Here is a 24,038-nt window from a genome sequence, read left to right on the forward strand (position 1 = left end):
TCTACAAGTCCGACTTAATTAGCGGAATTGCTTTGTTTAATCTCCTTCAGTTTCTCAAGCTGATTTTCCAAAAGTCTAATTAAGGGAATCACTTGGCTCAAGCTAGCAGTGTCTGAACTTACTTCACAGGTGACTACTTCGAATGGTTTCAGCACCTTGCACAACATGGAAAGTATTCTCGACTGTGCTTGAGTAAAATACATCCCCCCTCCTTTCCCAGTGTCATGGCTTGTGGAGTAGGGGTGGATGGCTTTTCGCTGTTCCTCCATCTTCAGCAGCATATACAGTGTGGAATTCCACCTTGTTGCCACCTTGCTTCAGTTGGTGGCAGGGCAAACTAAATTGCTCTTGTAGCTGCTGCAATCTCCTACACGCTGTTGCCGAATGCCGGAAATGTCCAGATATTTTACGAGGCCACAGACAGCATCTCCTACATGTCCCTATCATTTTTTAAAAAGCTCTGCACCACCAAGTTTATTGTGTGAGCAAAACAGGGAATATGATGGAATTCACTCAGCTGTAATGCTCTCACAATATTCGTGGCGTTATCAGAAATGACTTATCCTGAGGAGAATCCAAGTGGGATAAGCCATGTTGCAATGACATCCCTTAGTTTTTGTAACAGATTGTCAGCTGTATGCCTCTTAGTGAAGCTGGTGATACACAGAGTAACCTGCCTCTGACAAATGTGACGTTCTTGGGTACATGCTGCTACTGTTCCTGCTAGTGAAGGCGAATCACAAACCTAGTGGGCTGTCACGGTCATATCAATTTTAGCTTGCCCAGTTCTGCTTCTCCACATATCTGTGCTTAAGTGTACAGTGGGTAGAATGGCATTTTGTAGCCCAATAATTACATTATTGCGAACCTTCTGGTAGAGATGAGGAATAGTTTTTATAGTTAAATGGTGTTGTGATGGAATTTGGTAACGGGGACACAAGACCTCAAGTAACTGTCTAAAACCAGCTGCATTAATAGTGAATATTGGACGCAGATATAATACTAGTATAGTCGCCATGGCGTCTGTGATCTGCTTTGCGATTGGGTGACAGCTTTCATACTTGCTTCCTCTTGCAAAGGATTGTTTAACAGTCAATTGTTGTAAAGTACTAGTAGTTTTCTTCTTGGTCTGCTTCTGGGATGAAGGTCCACCCCCAGCAGCAGCAGCAGCAGCAGCAGCAGAAGCAGTGGGGCTAACGCTCAAGAATTCTTCTAAAGAATCCAGGATAGTGGGGGAGTCATCTAGCCTTAGCAACTTGGATGCAGGACTAACTCCGATCGCTACTGAGGATATTGATGAGGAAGGTGTTGTGGGTGTAGATTGCAGGTGCTGGGATCTAGCTGAGAGAAGGGACCTAGCTGATGCCAGACTGTTTGTTGTTATTTTTATAGCATAAGTTTCCAATTTTCCCAAAAGCTTGCCATAATCTCTCTTCAAGTGGCGTAACATGAATGAGGTTCCTAGATGGTTAAGGTCCCTACCTCTACTGACTGTGACTTTACACATGCTACAAATGGCTAGACAACTGTTGGCAGGATTTGGGTAGAAATAGTTCCACACATAAGAGGTGGATTATTTGGTCTTATGCCCAGGCATGACAATGGCCTTCTTCTTATCATATGCAAGAAATTTTTCCACTGGTGCAGGACTTACAAATACAACATCAGCCTCATCAACATCCTCATTAGCGCCCTCGTCAGCTACACAAATATCCTCCTCATCCTGTTGCAATTCCAAAGGGACATCCTAAATTTGTGTATCACTGGCTACACTTGGGCTGTTCATGCACACATCTGCAGAAATAGTGAAATGGGCCTTCTTTATGGGTACACTATCAAAAAGGTCAGGCTTATACATAGCACTTGTGGATAGACTCAAATCCCTAAGGGATTTGTATGTTCAGATTCAGAAATTACACATTTTCCTCTAATACCTTACTGTTTTCTCCCAGCTCGGCTTTTACACGTAAAAGTATTTGGAAACCACTTTTGGAGTCAGAATGACAAGGTCTTGCTTAGTCATGACTAACCTTACAAGAAGATGCCTCAGAGAGAGTTGCAGAACTAGTACTCATAGAGAAAGGCAAAGGCTTCAGTCTTTCCTTGCCACTGCGTGTGTAGATTGGCATGTTGACAATTTTATTTTTTACTGTAGATAACTTTGTCTGGATTACAGGTCTTTTTTTCTTTACTAAGGTAAAAGGTGTTTTTATAAAAATGTTTTACATTTTTGTTTCCCTGGCTTAAAAACACTATGCACCTTAACATAGGCTTTAGCAGATGACATAGATAGATTACTATCATCATGACTGGTGCCAGCAGCTGCTTGGTGCTCTTGGTCTTCTGTGTACTGCTGTGAATCCATTTTGATAACACAGTAAAATGTGACTGCAGGTTTGGAAGAATACTGCCACCTCTATTTTTTCTATTTTAACAATGACAATGAGCAATGGAGCTCTCCTTTTTGTGTGTTTGCTATATAACACAGTACAATGTGACTGCAGATTTAGAACAAGCCTGCCAGCCCTATTATTTCTATTTCAGCAATGACAATTAACAATGGAGCTCTCTTGTTTCTGTGTGAGCTATAACTGTTACGAGCTGCGGCGGTGCCCTGCCGCCGTGACTCCCCTACCTCCGTCCCGGCCGTCGCTATGACGACCGGGACGTCACTTCCGGGGGCTCGTCCTGGCCGTTGCCTAGGCAACGGTCGGGACGCCTAGAGAGTAGCGCCGCATCCCAGCAAAGGAGAACTGCTGGGCGCATGCGAAATTAGGCAAGTCTGTGGGCTAATTAATCAGGGGCTGAAGTTACAGGCATTAGCCTGCAATGGTGTGTGCCTGTCAGGGTCTAGCCCTGATTGGTCTGGAGCCATATTGCTGATTAGTCTACAGGAGTGCAGGCAAGCTCTGATTGGGCCATCTGTGTATTTTAGGCAATGGGTCTGCTGCCTCATTGCCGGTTATAGCTTCTGTTTGCCAGTCTGCTGACCTGCTCTCTGCCTTGTTCCTGTCTGCTGGAAATTCTACTGACTACCCGTGTATGACCCTTTGCCTGGATTTTGACCCTGCCTGTGTTTCTCGTGACCTTGACCTCTGGCTTGAATACCGACCTCCCTGTCTGCTCGTGACCCCTGACCTTGGCTTGTTTATCGGATCTGCTACCTGCTGCCGGCCCTTGACCTCTGCTTGGACCTTACTCCGCTTGCCTGGGTTCTCCCCAGCCGTTACACATTTCACGACCCTCTGTCAGTCTGCAGCCCAGTCTGTCCCCACCATCAGGGGCTCCAGTGAACACCTGATTGGCAGAGTAGACTCCGGGTTGTGTTGTGCCGGCTGGAGGGGTTCCTAACAATAACTCAGTAGAATGTCATGGAGACTTTGAAGAACACTGCTACCCCTCCTCTTTCTTTTTTAGCTATGATGCTGCCCAACTGCATTAGAGACTGCCACGAACCGTGCTACCCCTTCTGTGTCTCTCTGTGAAATGGCGCTGGACCGATGTGGCGCGCGGTGCTTACAGAATCCAAAACTCGCGAGATCCAATGACGTAACAATGGCGTTTTGCCTCGTTTTTAATTCCGAGGGCGTGCGAAAGTACAGAGCCTGCTCGGCTCGGTACTCGGATCAGCTAAGTTCTGGTGGGCTCGGTTCTCGGGGAACCGAGCCTGTGCATCTCTAGTTGCTATAGGCAACATCTGCACTTTTTCAAACTTGCAGTTTAGTAAATATTCCCCATAGTCTATTATTAACAGACAAAATACATCAGAGTGAAATTCTGGGTACTGAGAATACTGTTTTGAAAGAGCTTATTATATGAAGGGAACAGTGGATTTTATGTACAGGAGGAATGAATAAACTTAAATGGCTTGATTTAAAATGTCACCCACGTCCACTTGTACCACATAACATATGCACTTTGACACATTGCTCATGCATCTGAATTCATAATTACACATAACTTACTCTTGTGACTCTTTATGAGGCAGATTGGGGGTGTTTACACAAGTAAGGATGTGCACATGTGCCAATTGAGCAAGCTCCTTAGAGATGCTTCCTTTTTAGAGCTTAAAATAATTTAATATACGTCTTTCAAAAAAGAGTATCATAAAAAATGCCTCTTAAGTGGCTTAACTTTTGCATGTCCGTAAACCTTGGTTCAAGTTTACATGATGATGATGACATGTGGAAAATCTGCTTTTAATTTAATAAAAAAAATTGCTTATCTCTTTTTTTTCATCTTTTAAAATAAAAAGGTGCATTTACCCAGCAGAAATTCAGTTTCAATGCCAGCTGTTTGCGATCGGCTAAGTGGCTAACTGCCTCAACAAAATTTTATTGATCAATCATGGGAATAGGTGGTTTATTGCTGCAATAAGCGATGAAAAAAACAGTCCTATTGCCATATCTTAATACCTTGATAATAAATCAGGTTCAAAATGTATTACTATTGAAACCTAAAGAAGAGTGATTATTTGAAATTGCCCATTACCAGTATGATTTCTGCAAGAAACTAATGATGAGTACCAGATAATTTTAAGTACATTTGCTTTCTTTCTAACTTTTTTAATAATTAATAAAACATCAATAGTTAGGCCTACAGGAATCCTGTAGGAAGAATATTGTTATTGTCAGTGATGAGGCAGCAACCTGTTCCCACAATAACCATATAATTCAATGGGAACCTCATCAGTAGGAGACTCTCATTAGTAGAACAGAAAGGACAGAGAGAGAAAGAGAGAGAATGAGTTTATTAATGGAACAATATCTGATGATGGCATTGACAGAACAGGGAGTACTGCATCAATGCTTGATCCTCTAGTAGCTTTTCACACTTCTCTAAAACTGGCTACATCCCCTCTGGTGGGTGACAATGCCCCTTCAACAAATCTTTTTTTACTATTTCATGAGCCTCTATTCCTCACTTTCCCCAGGTATGCTATATATGCCCCAGTCAATTCCCAGTGGAATTTTATTGCATTGGCCAAAATACACCTAAAAATGCACTTTTGAAACTGGAATGTGCAAAATGTGTTCCATTAAATATGTAGGATGAGACCTGACCTCCAGAACATCATAAGTGGTGGAAAAATGAAGTAATTTTTAGAGGAGAAAAAGGTATTGCATAACCTATTGGCAGAACATATGGGCTGATATCTGTAATAGGTGTCAGTGGAAAGTGAGAAGGATGTTAGGCCACACACTAGTAAACTTAACCTGGAACATTGCTTTATTTGTAACAGGATACAGTGAAGCATATATAGGAAACAGGGATGTAGCTGTTACAGCTTGCTTATTAGGTATGCAGTCTTAGTGTAGGCCAGTGAATCCCAAACTTTCTCAGTTTGAGGCACCCTTAGGGTCTCCATAATATTTCAAGGCACCCCTAAGCCAAAATATTTACCAAGAAGTCCCCTGCCTTGCTTACAAATGGCCCTGGCAGAGGCACCCCTGTGTGATCGCCGCGGCACCCCAGGGAGCCACGGCACACAGTTTGGGAACCACTGGTGTAGGCATTATGTACTACACAGCAGTGTAGTGCTTCTATTATACCTAAAGAACAAGTTAGACACAGGTAAGCTGCGTGTCTGTGTAGCTTTTGATATTATTGGCACACTCCCTCACAATCCTCTGCACAGCTTCTAACACGCTGCTAGATGGATGTACTGAGAGCCTGGAACAGACGCAGCTCATATGCTGCTTACAGGACGGAAGTCATACAGAGCAAGCCAGGGACGGGAAGAGAGACCCCTGCGCATGTGTAATAGTGCAGATGCGGACGGGAGCCCTGCAGTGCTGCAATTCCAGCCACTAGAACATCGGGGACTAGGAGATGGAACGTATCACTCCCTATTCAACACCCTCGCCTAGTGATGTCCCTGATCACAAGAAAAAACACATTAATTCACCTTAATAAACATTCATGTAGTTCTCCTGTAATCGAAAACATGGGGTTAACACAGCAAATACTGTCAGCAAGAGAAACATCAATACTCATGACATTGCTCACATATAAAGTGGTGTCTAATGGCAATATGCTTAAACCTGACATGATGCTTGGTACTGACAAATCAATGGCACCTCTGTTATTTCATTTGATGTCAGTAGTCTCATCTCTACTTGAAGATGAGTTCACACAAAGTTCATATCTCTACTTGAAGATGTAGTTCACATAAAGACTTTTTAATCCAAAGGGCTTCTATGGCTGCTTCAGTCAAAGCCATATACTCTGATTCAGTGCTGGAACGAGCAACTGTCAATTGCTTCCTACTTGTTCAGCTTACTGCTGCACCAGCCAATCCAAAAAGGTAATTTTGTTGAACTATGGTGACAGTCTCTGCATTAAAATTTTGTGAAATTCTTAGCCCCAACAGGTGATGTGTAGGACCTAATTCTTTCAATCAGAATTTTCTCCTAATAGGCTTTTTACACTGTCTATGTGATTTTTGTGGCCTGCTAGCAACAAGTCATCCATATATACAACAATAATGAACAGCTTTCCATCTATCATTGTGTGGTATAGACAGTGGTCAGTCTCTGATCATACAAATGTCAATCAACTGGTAGAGCAACAACTTATGCAATATAGATATGGCAATGACTAAATGAAGTGTTCTGTACCTTCCCAATGGCGACAAGACTTTCCCGTAATCAGTTCCGGACCTCTGAGTAAATCCCTTTGCAACAAGATGAGCCTTGTAACGTGCAATTGATCTGTTTGTATTTAGCTTTAACAGAAAAAACATTTGTTTATAATTGTTTTATGGTTTGCTTGTCCACAATTCGGTTTCATCCAAGGATGTAATTTCTTTATCTACGGCTGATTTCCAGTGTTCCCACTCATCACTTGATTTTTGTTTCTTGCAAATTTTGTGGTTCTGAGAACGCAGTGTTGGCATATTCCTCACAACATGTCCTTGGAGGATTTCCCTTATTGCTTCTTGCAAAAGTTCTTGTCTCCTACTGCTTATCAGGATTCAAAGTCTCTGACACAATTGAGGATGTAGGTATGTCAAGTACTACTATATTTTCTTGAACATCCTTTTTCTCCACTAGGTGGTGTTTTTCCATGTAATATGATGTCTAATGGAGTCCCAAAGTCTGTAACCCTTACTCTCGAGACAATATCCAAGTAAAATACAGTCTTGTGATTTAAAGCTCAATTTACACTTTCTCTCTTTAGGAAGGTGTGTGTGTATGCTTTGCATTCAAACAATCTAATATGGCTGATGATTTTTTTTTAAGCTTTCTTCCAGAGCACGCTTCAATTAGTGTTTTGACTTTCACTGCAACAGTGGGTGCATAGGTTTTCAGATAAACTGCTGTTTGTACTGCTTCAGCCCAAAATCTCTTTTCAACTATTGTGCAATTTACATGCTCACTTACACCAATTTGTTCAGGTGTGTGCCACATAGTCAACCGATCTTGAACTCCATGATTTTTAAGAAAGTCAAAAAAGTTCTTGATTAAGTATTCTTCTCTATTATGACATCTTAAAACGTTTAGTTTATTACCCGTTTGAGTCTCCACCAGAGTTTTTTAGTCTTTGATCTTATGTATAAATTCACTTTTTGCTTTAAGGAAATATACTTGAGTCATTCTTGTTTAATCATCAATTAGTGTCATGGGGGTCTGGGGCACTTTAGACAGGGGGGGCTCTATGATGTAACATGGTTATCATTTTAGACAATACACAGGCAAAACTGTGTGCACCATAGTTAGTTGCACGCAGCTCTGCCTTCACGAACAGTACAGTGCGAATCGGGACATACCTCCCAACTGTCCTTGTAGTCAGACCAAATCCTGACTAAGCGAGACAGTCCCCAAATTGAGGACTGGCCCACCAGATTCAGGACAGTTGGCAGACTATCCTGCTCTTCCTACCTGTTCTTGTCACTTTCACCACCTCTGGCTGCTGGTGTCTTTAGTTGCTGCTTGTCTGGATCTAGGAATGTTGGAGGCCCTATTTGGAAAAAAAATGGGTATATGAGATTCAGAATACTCCAACTCCAAATCAATACTACCCACATATTATAATTAGGCCTACATCCATTAGAATAATAATATTCACATTTGCTAAATAGATCTATTTCCCTCCAACCAGCGCTGACATTAAATTTAATAGTATAGTAGTTAATATATAAATTAAATTTAATAGTAGTAGTTAATATATAACCCTATTTTCCTCCCTCCAAACAGCCCCAGAAATAAATTAAATAGCATTTATGTTTAATAAATCTAACTATTTCCCACAACCATCCCCGGCATTAAGTAGTTGATATTCACATTTAATAAATAGCCCTCCTCCCCAAAATCAGCCCCATATTCAATTAATAGCCCCACCAATAAATTAAATTGCCCCACCATCACCCCACAAATAAAAAAAATGGCACCCATTAAATTATTATTTATATTAAAAATACTTAGAGTGCCCCCACATGCACTCTACCATTAATAATTTACCTCCTACAATATATTAACACCCCCCTTCCCTCACACACTACATTAACATACTGCCCGCACACACACACTACATTAAAATACTGCGCACGTATCATTATCATAAACTATTTATATAGTACCACTAATTCCGCAGCGCTGTACAGAGAACTCTCTCATTTCAGTCCCTGTCCCATTGGAACTTACAGTCTAAATTTTCTAACATACACACACACAGACCGAGAGAGACTAAGGACAAAGTAATAGCAGCCAATTAACCTACTAGTAAGTTTTTGGAGTGTGGGAGGAAACCTCATATTTAGAGTGATGCCATGTAAATATAAATATATATATATATATATATATATATATATATATATATATATATTTAGCGTGTGTGTGTGTGTGTGTGCACACCCACAGGTGAGGGGTGAGTGCATGTAGCCCCATATACTCTGTATATATAGTGTGATGCCATGTAATTATATATATGTGTGTCCCCACCCACGGGAGGGGGGTAAGGGGGTGCATGATACAGGTAGTCACATATACTCATCACACACATGAGCGATGCCATGTAATTATATCTATCATATATAATGTATGTAGCACAAGCCATGCATTATAGGATCTGTTTTCCAGGCAATAATTATATGTGTGCATGTACAGGAGGGGTGAGGAGGTACATACAGGTATTCTCAAATACTCACGCACATACTAAACACACAAACTTAACACCCCCACTTTCCTTGTTCCATTAGTGCATGCTGTCTGCTGCACTTCACACAAGGGACAGCACCTGTCACGTGGGGCACGCTCGTGGGATACCAGCTCTCTTGCTGATTGGCTGTACATAGGAGAGGGAGGAAGTGAAGGATCCGCGGCCAATGCTGGAAGCTGGCTGGTCCTAGAGGGCATGTGCCCCCCGGCCCAGGCGACCCCTGCTTGTGCCACAGTTCCATAATCTGACTTGTGTCAGAAGTAGTCAGTGCAAAACACTCCTAAATGTTTAAGACATATAGTTGCTGGTAATGGGAAGATGTCACTATTACAGTCCCTCTTTTATTTTGCACAGTGCATTTGCCTTCTGCAAATTCTACTTTTGTTGCCATACTTATAACAGTCAAACTGATTTCTAAATCTGCTACGTACAAAATGTCTTCAGCATTTGTAATTACAGTTATATCTTTTATCCTCAGACGGACCGTAATTGTCCTGACTTCCGTTGCTGTTAGGATCTTTTCTCTGATCCCTTACTTCACACTCACTCAGTGAAATAAGCTAGTGTCTGGTGGCTCCAGAATCTATGTACCAACAGTCTTATCTACGACTATTCGCCAGATTCAGAGCGGACTCATTGTTTTTGTCACGGTTACCTTTCGGGCCATTTAGAACCTTCAGTCTGCACTCCTAGGTCTTATGTCCTATTTTGTGGCACAAAAAGCAGTTATTCTTCAGTTTCTTAAACTTTGTGTCCTTAGTGAGTAAAGCAGTCATTTCACCTTTAGTGTCCGCAGGTATTACAATAGCTCCGCCCTTACGATTTCTGTAGATAAGTTGGTAGCACATGACTCCAATGCCACTACCAGAAAATCAAATTCAGGGAAAAATGGAGAAATAGGATGCTGGAGAAAGAAGTGGAGATTGTTAGGTGATAAGTATTCTATAATTGGGGGTGGGGGGCCTATGCAACATGTGGATGGCAGTTGTGGAAGTCTCTGTGCAACAGATGGCTGCAAATTTGGGGGAGGGTCGGCAACAGTTATATGGCAATTGTAGGAGTGTTATTTCTCTGCAATATGTGATTTGCACTGGGAGGATTTCTGTGCAACATATGATTTGCATTTGGGGGAGTGCAATTCTCTGCAATTCGGGGTTTACAATGGTGATGTCTCTCTGCTATATGTGGTTGCACATATTGCAGGGCATAGCCCTCAATAGAGAATATTTCTCTGCAATTAAATGATTTGCAGATAAACAAAAAGGGGATATGTAATGTGGAAGTAATGATAGGAGTCAGAAAAAGGGAATGCTAGAGAGTGAGGAGCAGATGGTTAGGTTAGAAGTAATCTCTAATGACGGGTCCTCAGTGCAACAGGTTGCTGGCAATTGGGGATGCCATCCAACAGATAGCTGGCAATTGGGGATGCCATCCAACAGAGGGCTAGCAATTGGTGGGGATGCCATCCAACATAGGGCTGGCAATTGGGGATGCCATCTAACAGAGGGCTGGCAATTGAGGATGCCATCCAACAGAGGGCTGGCAATTGGGGATGCCATCCAACAGAGGGCTGGCAATTGGGGATGCCATCCAACAGATGGCTGGCAATTGGGGAGGCCATCCAACAGATGGCTGGCAATTGGGGATGCCATCCAACAGAGGGCTGGCAATTGGGGATGCCATCCAACAGAGGGCTGGCAATTGGGAATGCCATCCAACAGATGGCTGGCAATTGAGGTGTTTGCAACAGGTGGCTAACAGTTGTAGTAAGATCACAAGGGGGGTATTTAAAACATGTGGTTTGTAAGAAGGAGCAATTTCTCTGCAACATGTGATTTGCAGTGAGGGGTATCTCTCTGAAATGAAGGGTAGTTTTCGGAAATATGTGGTTTGTGATTGGAGGCATTTATATGTTTGTATAAATTAGTGGTTACTTTTAATGGCTATATCAAATTTTATAAATACAACAAATTATTGTATATTTTCAAAATTAATTTTCTGTTCCAAATTTGTGCTTTCCCAGAGTATCAAAATCATGTTGCATAAATGTGTAGCTAGAAAATGTATTTTGTGTTACACAGTCATGCATCAGAATTTTGTTATGACAATAGCTTGACAAAATGGGCGTTGTGGCTACAAATTTAACTTTCTGTTATACAATCATTCTTTTTAAATGTGTATATAAATTTACAATTTAATTTCATGTTTCATATCAGTCAATACCAAAAACCTTTATATAGAATCATATAATATTGGAGCGTGGTTTGCATTGGAGAATGTTTCTGCAATATGTGGTTTGCCATGGGACTATATCTCTGCAATATGTGTGAAATGAATATCCAAGTTGCAAAAAATATGTGTAGTGTACCAGACACTTATCAGACACAGCAGTTGGCAGTGTGCCCAAGTCACACATGTAGCCCTGTTCTCAAGAGAGATTGCGCTTTAATTAAATTAAGTGCACCATGTGGAAGAGCAGAGCTCTTCCAAATCCAGGGGTTATTTCATGAATAAGGCACACGATGACTTGGAGTGCTGACCAATCTGGCATCAGGCCTGGGTGTCTCATTTTCAGTGAATGCCTTCATTACAACAGGCGCCAGCGATTACTGCTGTATTATACCTTGCTGGTGCCTCTATTTAGCAAATGGTTAACTGCAGCCCTTGTCTCTCTAGGTCTGCAGGTCTGTGCTTTTGCAGAAACCATGGTAACATGACCTCGAGAACGAGGATGCAGAATTGTACAAATAAATGAGATTTGCCCGACCTTTTTATTATATCATGCTTATATCACAGTGCTTATCACTCATCTGCTTTAATTCAGTTTTCTCCGACATTGTATTTTATCTAGCTCAATGTTTATTGGATTAGCTATAAAAATTGATATGTTTGCACATCCGTTCTTGACGTACAAAAGATTTGAAAAGCTTAGCAAGATGTTCTGCCATTAAGCTTCTGTGCTGGTGCGTATTTCATTGCGGTACTAGGTTTAGTATATAAAATCCTCAAACATGACGTACAGGTTTATTGTGAGTAGCAATGTGTGACCATGACATAGATGACCGAGTGGTATTAAACAAAGCCAAACAGTTTCTTTATCCAAATAATGCAAAATAATTTTAATCTTCCTTTAAACAACATACTATTTTTGCATACAACCAGGGCTAGTGCTGGGGTATTTGGCACCTTCCTGCAATCTACAAATTAGTCCTCTACTCTTTTATAGATTAACATTTATTCACAAATATAACCTAGGGGACAATGCATACTCCAGCTGATTTTTTATTCTTTTTTGGTGTACAACAAGGTTACATGGGGCATGCATAAGCGGAGGCAGCTAATGCTTACCCATACACATTTGGGGATGCGGGGGGCAGAGAGAAGCTCATATGGGGAGACAGACAAGGAGACATTGGTACACATCCAAAATTGGAGACAGAGTTACAGACATGCAAAAGGGGGACAAAGATGCATACACACACAAAGGGGGGGAGGGGGGTAGATAGAGGTACACATACAAAATGAAAAGGAGACACTGTTGGGTGATAGAGACAAAAACATGGGTGACAGGTTGAGAGGGTAAAACACAGACACAAACAGAGAGTAAGACACAGACATGGCGGCAAGGAAGAAATCAGGGCTGGGCTGGGGAAAGAAAGGGTCCATGCAGAAGGGACCCCTTATGGGCAGGCTGTGACTAGAGGTGGTGCAGACTTTAGCCATTTGGAAGGGATCTCTGTCCAATTGAGGAAGCAGACAGAGGAGAAGTTGCTTTTCTGTGATGTGCGGCCCAATGGAAAGAAGGGGGCAAAGGCCGCGCATGTGCACAGCAAATGGCTGTACCAATGTAAACTAAATGGCTGCGTGCTGCCTCTTTATGGCAACAGGCAGTACACGGTCCAATATGGAACCAAATACTTCAGTTGACAGGCCAGATTATGAGCAGTCTGGTGGGTGGCACCAGGGCCGGTGCTACGGTTCTCGGCGCCCTAGACAAAATTTCAAGATGACCCCCCCCGTCAGTGATCATGAGTGAGTGCGGCCTGGGCGCATTCATTAAAAAAAAATCCGAAACAGCAGGCGACACTCCACCGCTGTACTCTGTCCCAAACACTGCTGTAAAAAGAAGGATAAGGGACAACAACGCTGCTCTGGGATGTGTAATGTATAGAGCTGATAGAGCTGCCAGTGTGGATCTGTAGGGGACGCATTCTATAATTTCCCCAGCAAGGTAAAACAAAGCAAACAAGCTAGAAAGGACCCACAGGGCAAAGGTATGACACAAAAGAAAAAAGGGGGGGACAATGCTGTACAGAAATGTAGTGTGGAAATATATAATTATCCTCTGATTAAGGTACTAATAAATAATTAATTTAATATATTTGCCTAATTGGCCAAAAGTAATATGTGACAATAAAAAACAGTAATATAACAAAATCTATACAAAATCTTCTGCAGACAAAGAGAAAGGGAATGTAATAGATGGAATACTACATAGGCAAAGTCCAAAGAGATACCAATCAAATGAATGTCCAAAAAAAGAAAAGCTCCCATCGGGATAAAATATATGCCAAATAGGTAATCCAAAATGTGCATGCACAAGTGATAAAAAGGTCCATAATAGTAAAAAATAAATGAAGTACTTACAAATGAAAAAAGATAAAAAAAAAGGTTCCTCATGAAGGTGGTGACATTCCAGGATCTTTACATGCAGGAGCCCCATATGAAAAGTTTTTTCTTTCAAATGAACGCGGTGCACCGCCGACTCCAGCACGTGGAATGGGTCTTCTGTGATTTCCTGTGATTTGGAATGCAACTTGCGTTCCAAATGCCGAACTTCCGGTTTGTTTGGCTGGGACACAAACGTGCGCTCGCGTCCCGATGTACCTGTAAAGTTCTTTTCCTCACCCAAACACCGCCGACTAGATTAGAAAATCTAGTCAGCGGCGCCCTGCATGTCCCGGCACCCTAGGCAACTGCCTAAGGTTGCCTAATGGAAGCGCCGGGCCTGGGTGGCACACCTAAGCAGCTTGGCGCAAAAAATGGCATATATTTTAACTACCATATGATAAAGCTGCATATCTCTCTATCTATCCTATCTTATATCTCTCTATCCCATATCTATCAATCTATCCTATCATATATATATATATATATATATATATATATATATATACTTCAAGACTGTTTTGCTATTTTAATTGTTCATTTATGTTTAACATGATTCAGAGAGATATCTGTGTATAGTTTTATATCAATAATTTAGTGCAGCAAGTATTATATAAATGGCAATAGAGGTACCTCTAGTTTATAATATATCAGAGAGATCTGTTTTAGGTGTTATGTACCAAATATTGCTTTTTGTTAAGTTTATACAATTGTATTGTTCACATTATAGTAGTCTATTTTTATATAAAATTCTAAATTCAACTCAGTGTGATATGATTTTGTGTGTGTGCCTGTGGTCCAGGAAAGGGGGGCAAAGGGCTCCTTAGTCTCCTTCTGGTGTTGCTTAATATAGGACACTTCTCAATGAAAACCCTGGTGTGATTTAACTAAGGTGGATGCACTGCTCTACTAATGAATAGAGGGAATGTTCAGACCACACAAAGACAGGACACATGCTCTGATACACCTGCATACACACCCTAACACTACAAAGGGATGTTACATGGGGCTTATAAGAAAAGCAATTTTTGAGACAAAAAAAAGATTTGTAACTAAAGGAGAGGGTGGTCCAATAATTATAGTTACAGTATTTTGTCTTTTGCCTATATGTGCATTTCTCCCATGAACCTCACACCAGCAAAATGTAGTGCAAAGTATTGGCTTAGAAAAACATGGAAATCTAGAATGGGAGCAAGCACCAGTGTCTGTCACTCAAAAGGTGCATTTTTTAAAATAAAAAATAGAATATACTACTCCTCTGCATCTTCCCGCTTTGTTTATTACCCTGTTGTTTTTCAGAGTAAAGAAAATAAACAACTCTGCATTATGATATAAGTGCATGGCGGTAAAACACATAAGAAAACTAAACAAGAAATATAAACAATGTAATTAATGGAAAATTTGCTCTTGTTTGCAAATGTCATCTATATATTCTAAGGGATATAAAGCATAGGAATTATGTTTCTCCAAAAGACAATACAAGATGTGCCACTAAAGGCTCAAACAGCAGTAATGTGTAATAGTATACCCCCTAAATTAAGGAAATAAGCTAAACTATGCCTGCTTAAATTAAGATTGAATACTGTGTTTTATCATGAATGCACTCTTCGGGCTAATTCAGCTAAATTGGTGGTGTTTCAAGCTTTTTGTGATGTATAACGTTACAATTATTATTTGTTTTATGTAGTTTCTTATTTATGAATTTCTGTATGTCATATTAAATATAACTTGTTCTTCATACAGGACAACTTTGAAAATATTTCTTAACACAAATTTGGTAAATACAAAGTGATAACCTGGTAGCAGACAAACCTTGAGTTAAAAATGCACAAGGGCACTATTTTTATTTAAAACAACAGCATAAAATAGTACTAATATTGATACCGTATAAGACTGAAAACTCAATGTTTTACAATGTTAAAATGTAAGTTTCAATAGATTTGTTCGGTTGGCGAGGAATGATACAAAAAAGATCAGGGAGACCTTCTGGTATCATGGGTACCTCTTTCCTCTTGTCCTATTGCTACACAAATTCTTGACTCACTACACTTCATACATCAAGGGTGTTGTCTACATTCATAAAATGGTGTTTGCCCCATCCATTAAGGCAATGCACACGGAAAAATATTGTCAAACCTTTATTATTCACATATCCTTCCTGATTTAAACCATTATTTACACTGTATGTGCTTATACACTTTTTGATATTATGTAATGTTAGCAATAGTGATATCCATATTAGCTCACACAAGTCCCTCTAACCATTTGAAATGTTGGGTTGTATGTCGACATGTCATCCCAATTTTTGTCTTTTATCATCCAACTGATGTCAAACAGTTTTCACTTTTTCCTATGATGAATCAACTTCTGAAAACTTGAATACAATTTCTTCAAAGGACCCTACTCAATATATTGCACTTCCTTTATTCTTGTCATGCTTTGTTTTAAGAAGAAAGTGTTAAATGCTTGTGATCTCAGTAAGTGTCCATTCAAGGTCACAGGCAAGATTCAGACAATGTTTACAAGTGTAGAGACTGGGGAATATTGACAAATTGACGTTCTGTTCTCCTTTTATTATCTTTAGGGCGGCTATTGGAGCACTTGCGGCTCTACTGAAATCAAGTAAGTTTTTATTTTTGTGTGGTTTGGATATCTTTTACAAATATAAACCAAGTCCATTATTAGTCCAAATCAAATAATAGATTGAGAAGCCTAGAAAGTTTACAACCAGCTGCATTTCTCATGTACGCTAGTGGTATATCAGTGACCTGAACATCTTTAAATACGATCAACTTTATTTTTTTATGGTGGTTACTTTATGGACCACTTCAGTGGTGAAAGTGGGGGTGTATATGGTGGTATGTCATACCGCCACTTCCCCTACTGCCTTCATTGTAACACTATTAAATTCCATTCACTTACATTCCCATTATACCGTCACTTCTGTATTTCCACTTCAACCACATAATACATTTATTTGTTTAACCATATTGTTTTACCATAAAGAGTCACTATAGTGTATATTGCTGCATATATTATTACAACTTAAAAGATCTATTTACTAACATAGTGCAAAGTTAAAGTAAAACTAGTGCAAAAACCAAACAAGATCAATATTTGCCGACAAAAGGGAAATCTACTACCCAGTTAGGTATTATCTTACCATTGTCTGATTTGCATAAAACAACTCATTAGAGAAAGCATTAATTGGCTGCTTAAAAGTTTTGTTTACATTAACAATTAGAGAGCTGTGTTTACTCCAGACTTTCAACACTGTTTAAAGCCCAACATCACATTAAACAGATTTTCCAGTTAAATTAATAATGTTCTTTCATCTGTTTATGACAAACCTTTTTTTTGTATAGTGTCCTTTACCTATTATTTGATATGCTTGATTTTTTCATTTATACCTTTTGATTGACCTGTATTTTACCTGTTGGTCCTTATATATCTTTGTAATATGCTATACTGTACCACTGAACAGCACTGCAAATTGTTGTGGCACTTAAATGAACTTATAAATGAACAATAATAGTTATTATTTTTTATCTATTGGTATTGTGCAAAGGAGGAGTCTTAATATGGCACATGATCTATATTCTAAAAATTGTCAGGAAAGAATACCTCGATACGTATAGCTTTGAGCAGAGAAGTGAGAAGGGGGGGGGGAATTAAAGAAACTTTCAAATATACAAGGGTATTGTGACAAAACAAATTTGATAACACCTTAACCAGCCTGTCCCTCGTTTTTCACAAAATGCAGATTATAGCATGAAATTTTTATAGCCCTTGCTTTTGTACCCCACCTCAACAGAGTACAGCTGCAGTGTCTAATTACATGTGGATAAATGGACATTGTAGCCTAGATAAAAAACTTCTTTATTCCATGTTACTCATTTTAAAAAAGTGGGTTATGGGTAAGGTGGGTTATGGGTAAGGATCAGGTTGTGTCCAGGACACAGGTGAGGGAACTGGAGCTGCATTCATTTCCCCCCCTCATTTCTCTACATGAAGCATGGAAAAGCTGGGGACCCTGTGACATCATAAAGTAGTGTAATGGGTTAATTTCAGGAGGGGTTAACTGTTATCTGATATTTGGAGGTGGGGAATGCCAATTAGTACCCATTGTCCTGCACAGGACTGCCTGAGACATTCTGTCTGGGAAACCGCAGAGGGGCCACTGTGGAATAACTGATAATCTACACTCCCCCTCCAACCTCCAGAGCCAGGGATTTGCCCAGGGAGAGGAAAACACTGTGGAAATTTGACCCTATAAATAAGGAGCCACTCCAGGGGGGTAGATGATGTTCATTCTGGGAATTGATGGCTGGAAGCTGCAATTCAGTGTAATACATCGGCAGATCCATCGGTCGTCAAGTCAGAAAAGCCAGGTGACTGTAACTCTTTAAGCTAGTGGTGTAAGGGACAGATGATGTTGTGAACCTGCCTGAAATTTATTTACTATGTGTATATAATATTCTAGTGATTTTTTTTATTACAATAAATGTATTGTTTTACTTTCTAACTGCATTTACCTGAGTGACTATACAAACCTTAGAAGGTACTGGGATAGGCTTTCCTGGCATAATAAGACACCCCTGGGTGGCCAGCCAACATGAATTGGGAAGAATTGGGCCAGAAAACCCGGTATCTTCACAGGTATTAACAAGATACAAGGGGAAAACATTCTACTGAGGAAAATAAATTTTAGCTAATACTGGAGGGTAGCACGTAGGAGATTCTAGGTACAGCAGACCTACGTTCCATGCGTCTCTCTTACCTCACTCTTATTCTACAGTCCTAGGGGAAAACACAGGATTTCTATAGAGGGATTTCCATGCCACTCTAGCATGGTGGGCATGAGCAGAATTCAAGCAACGTGGCTCTCCCTTTAGACAGAACTGGGTTGCTCTCTAACTCCTTCTCAACCCATTCAAATAGACTGTTAATGCTGCCTGTCAAGAGCAGAGCAGGGGGTTAAGCAGGACATATTTTCTGACTGCCCCTGCATTCAGTACAATTAGCTGGCTGAGCGAGACCGTGGCCCTACCTACCTCTACCTGCTGCTGCTTGTGCCTTAAGCTCATTTGCTGCTTGTCTTCATCCTGGCATGTTTGGTCTCTGATAGATATATGAAATCTTCAAAGTCTAACAGTGAGTGAACACCCTAAGCCTCCCTCCCCATAACCAGCCCTAGCATTAAATAAAAACACCCATGTTTAATAATCAGTTTTCCCTCCCTGCAACCAGCCCCAGCATTAAATTAATAAAATTCAGGTTAATATATAGACATAAATCCTCCCAATCAGCTCCAAAATCAAAGAGCATTCATATTTATTAATTAAATCTATATGTCCACAACCAGCCCCAACATTAAATTATTAGTATTCACATTTAATAAATCGCCCACCTTCTCCCCAAACTTTGCCATATGTTCAATCAAAACACTGCATAATTAAATAGTCCCATCTCCCCATTTTAAACTAATAAGCCCCACCATAACCCGAGTATTGAATTAAATAATTTCCATCTGTGGTTTTTTTGAGTCCTTATACCAGTTAAGTACTCTGCTGCTTTCACAGAGAGAACCAATTACACTGGGCTGCAACCTGGGTCCTCACTGAGTGAAGTCCATATCCTCTTGCGGGGAATCCTGGTGAAGTTCGGTTTATTTAGTTTTGCCAATCCTGTGGGCTAGTTATTATCTATTGTTATCTGTGTGTGTATATTCTGCTATACTTGTAGTCTATTTCTATTCTACATGGTCACTGTGAAATACTACGCTGTATCTATTTGTTTATTGCACGCTACGTGGTGTTCAAACAGTCCTATAAGAGAGTTGGACAAGTTGAACAAATTCCGACACCAACCATGGATTTGGTCCATACACAAGGCATGGTTGGTGTCGGAGTTTGATCAACTTGTCCAACTCTCTAATAGCGGGGAGAAAGGGTGCCCTGGAAATAGTGGTTAATCGAACAACTTCCAAAGTCCATGGTTGGAAGCTAAGTTACTAATTTACTTTCATTTTCTATATTCTGTGCTAATAAAAGCTAAGTAATTAGTTGCATTATCCCTATCACCTACTCCTTCGCATAATAATTTTTTTAAAAAAAGATGCTTCTGCTACTCCATTACAATAAAGCTCTTTTTTAGATAGAAACTGAGTTTGATGTTTCATTATCTCATTCAAACTTCCGAATCTGGTTTTCCACTAGAAACAGATGGACAGAACGGCTCTGCAACATAGAGTATCTTATAACATAGACCCCATCCTTATAAAAAATGCACCAACCTGCTGAGTAACATTCTTACACACCGCCTCCAACTCCTCCACCCCATGGGCACCCTTTCCATGTCTCCTGGGAATTAGGTAATATGAAAAGACATAACAGCAGGCCGGCGGCACCAAAAACCCAGGCGCACCTTCTTTATGTGAGATCGATAGACTTCCTTCTGTCCTAGTCATTACCGCCTAAGTGAACAATCCAAGCATCAAGGAGCCCCAGTCGACAGACCAAATGATTTAAGTAGGCCTCCAGCTTATGCCAAAGCAAACCTCTATTTCCAAACCAGCATACCTGCATATCCCAAGGAACAGTATAAGAAGAGTGCACAAAATGGTGACAGGACAATAAGTGAAAGAGTGCACCACCACCCACAACTGGAGCACACCTCCAGCACCATCTGTAGGAGAGCCAGCATGAGTACAGCCACCAATGACATAACCAGAGTAAAATATAACCCTGTCAGGAAAAAAACAAGAGTAGCAACAAGCAATCTAAACCAGGCAGCCTAGTCGAGGAAGCAGGAGTAGAGGTGTACAAGGGAAGGACAGGTGACCCATATTAAGGTGAAACCATAAAAAACAACCATCGGGACTCACAAGCCAATCAGGCCCTCTGCATATGGGAAGAAATTAGGCAAATCACTTCATGCCCCCACTCACCGTGGTGAGCGAATAAATCCCCAGCATGGATTGGTAAAGCCGCAAAATCATTTTACGTGGCCAGACGTAATCTCTCTAAGAATTTAAGCACCACTTAATTGTTTTATAGCATCTATTGAGAACCCCTTCTCTGCAGTGGTTCCTATGAGAAAAGAGTGGGTACTGAAGGTATTGAAGGATTCAAGTACAGCTGTATCAGGACTTTCTTAAAAAGTGAGACAAATTATAATTTCATATGCAGGGAAGCATTAGCGTGCTCCAGCCTCACATGACCACCTGTGGGACCAATGTCCAAGTAAGCATAAGACCTTGCAACAGGACAAATAGCAGAATTAGTATGTGCAACCAACCTGACCCATCTCCCACTACCAAACTGATACGTTTCAGACCTGTAAACCTTATAAACACTTTATCGCCAGGCTGCGAAAGGGGGACTAAGCCTCCCAAACATTTCCAAGTATTATGTGACCACTTACCTTACCCAGTTGATGCTCTTTTACTCTCCATCCTCAACAAGACTATTGGTTGACATCATGCTTAGCACCTACTTTATCCTTAATCCGGCACTGCATGCAACAGATACTCCCGCAATCAATTCAGCTAGCTTCCCATGCTTGTCAGCAGGCAGCCGACAGCAGCTCGTAACAATGTTGATATCGATACCCAAGTATATTAATCTGGCCACATGGCCTCTGTTTTGCTGTGGGCAAAGGGTACTCCCAGCGACTGAAACAGAGCCTGAACTGAAAAATTAATCTCAACGTAAACTGGGGACTGTGCATGGCAAACCAGGATTAAATCATCAATGGTGTGTGCCAGTCCCTTGTTCCCTGTTCCCGCCATGATACACAAATGGAGAAAAGAACTAAATTTATCAAAGAATGCATAAGAGATGGAGCAGCTCATCGGGAGGCACTTACCAAAATAGTATCTGTCTGCCAATTTAAAATTCATATAGCGGAAAGAGTCAGGGTATAGATGAAGAACTCAGAAAGCAGACTCAATGTCCAACTAGGTCCTCAATGCCCACATCCCAGAACTGCACACTGAACAAAATGCAGACTCATATGACTGGTAATTGATAGAACAAGGCCGCATATCAATTGACTGACCTGCAGATTGGATACTACAGGTGTTGTATAAACCGGAATTTACCTGGGGCCTTTTTGGGCACTACTTGAACAGGAAAGAGAAAAAGATAGGGAAAAGGTCTGAACATGCAACCCAGTCTCACCTATTTGGCCACCTTCTCAGCCAAAACTTCAGGAAGCTCAGTGGCTGAACATATATTACCTGGGGCCCCATACCTCAATGACCTTACTAATAGGGAGAAGGAAACCATGTCTAAACCCATCAAGCAAAAAGGCAGCAATGTTCTTGACTGGGTAAGTGGCGAGCCATCTCTCCAATGGCTTGCATTCAATCGAGGTTGGGGCCTTGACCATTGGCACTGCTTGAAGTCTGAGACACACTGGTCGCAGGGAAGGGCTGGTTCCTGACACAATCCTTGCCAAGGTGCCTTCACAATGTGTACAGACATGTCTGTACTTACAGACAGGACTCTTTTGTGCACTGGGAGCTATTAAATGCAAAACATCTGTTCCGAGAGGGACTGGCCATGTTAGGCCTACTCTGGCCAACAAATCTCTTCACCCCAGACTCCTCGCTAAGCTGTGTAAAGTCTAACCATACCTCCACACACTTGGTAGCATAATCGATGCTAGCTAATCCAGCCTTTTTCTTTCTAAAGTTATGATCATTCTGTCTCCAAATAGTACCTTTGGGGCTCCAATACATATCATGAATTAAGTGCATGTATTGGAACAAATGCATATATTCTGAAGGCCTAGTCTCCAAGTAGCTTGTGTTAAAAATGTAAGCACCCTCTCCCCTTAACTAATTATTATAGGACCTGATTACCGGTGTGTACTTCGGTTTGCGAATGGCGAGAGTCCCCCCCTTTTACACATCCTTAGATTTAATGGGTCACTTTTTGCACCCAAGTGCACAATATACTGGAAAACACATTTTGTGGCTTGTTTTTAACCAATGCAATAAAAATATTTAATAGTACAATATTGAAATATGTAATAAAGACAGCCCTGATATCCTCTTACTCTTGACTTTTTAAATATAAATGAGACTAAATTGAGCTGCGTGTTAGGCTAAAAGTTGAAACGTTGAAATTCATGAAAGGGGATGGTCTTGCCACAATATTTGGCCAGACTTTGTAGTAATGTTTTTATTCCTTCCACCATGTGTACTCCTAGCCCCAACCAAAAGCCTGCAAAAGGAAGTACATAATATATTTTTTCCCAGAGGCACTTCCAAAAACTGGAATTGTTGTACACTCTTTGCCATCCATGAGGTTGGAAAATTAGATGCGCGTCCACAAAATTAAATTCTCTGCATGACTGCATATTTATCATAAATGACCCTTCTGAGTGGGAGGAATTGTCTCAGGCATCATATATAAAAGCCTGTTAATTAAAGAATAAACTAGAGATGCACAGGTCACCATCTATTGCAGAATATGAAAAATGCTATTTAGCTTTAGTGCCACATCAAAGTATAGGACATATGAGAGTGTGTGCAATAACTTAAAACAGGGCCTTGGTTTCATTTCTAATTGACTTCTTTTTCCTGTAGTGACCAATTATAATGCATTTCTTTTTTCAGTTGTAAATGTACGGTCCTTTTCCCAGCAGTGCAATAATTCCTTTAATGTCTCTATTTAGTCTTCTTTTCATCCAAGACTTATTGATTTTTTTTTCTATCCCGGCATATGATGGATGAATGAAAACATATTTTCTTGTTTATTGATAAGTAAAAAAGTAAAAACTTCACTTTTTTCCGTATTTAACGTTAGCTGTGTTTTGCATTGAAAGCCCTCAGGGCTCATTCACACCTATCCATTGTTAATGCCCTTTTCAGCCACTAACGTCTGGAAAGCATTTTAAAATGGGATGATTAGTTTCTTATGGGCTCATTCCGCACTATTGCATACTAAAATTTTAATGTAGAGTTTAAAATTTAGAATTCAGCATGACCTATATGTCATGTGTTAATGTACACAATAGATTGTTTTATTGGTAAATGTAAAACGAGGAAAAATTGCTTACAAAATGTGTAAAAAAATAAATAAAAAAATGCATCACTAAAGCACATTTACATTTTCACAGTTTTTATTAAATTTCCCAGACAAATGTGTGATGATCCCTTAGTGTACATAAAAATTACAGTATCAATCTCAGCTAAGTAA

At 40.4% G+C, this 24,038-nt stretch overlaps 1 protein-coding gene across 2 annotated transcripts in view; it reads left to right on the plus strand.

The window, feature by feature from the left end:
- AGBL1 (AGBL carboxypeptidase 1) overlaps nucleotides 1-24,038 on the plus strand; it is a 504,403-nt gene that overhangs the window by 74,024 nt on the left and 406,341 nt on the right. For both annotated transcript variants that reach the window (XM_075207749.1, XM_075207747.1), the window contains exon 6: nucleotides 16,412-16,449. In XM_075207749.1, coding sequence (XP_075063850.1) covers nucleotides 16,412-16,449 — 38 coding nt within the window. The remainder of the gene's footprint in view (nucleotides 1-16,411; nucleotides 16,450-24,038) is intronic.

This window comes from Mixophyes fleayi, chromosome 4 (genome assembly GCF_038048845.1).
Source record: "Mixophyes fleayi isolate aMixFle1 chromosome 4, aMixFle1.hap1, whole genome shotgun sequence".
NCBI classification, from domain to species: domain Eukaryota; kingdom Metazoa; phylum Chordata; class Amphibia; order Anura; family Limnodynastidae; genus Mixophyes; species Mixophyes fleayi.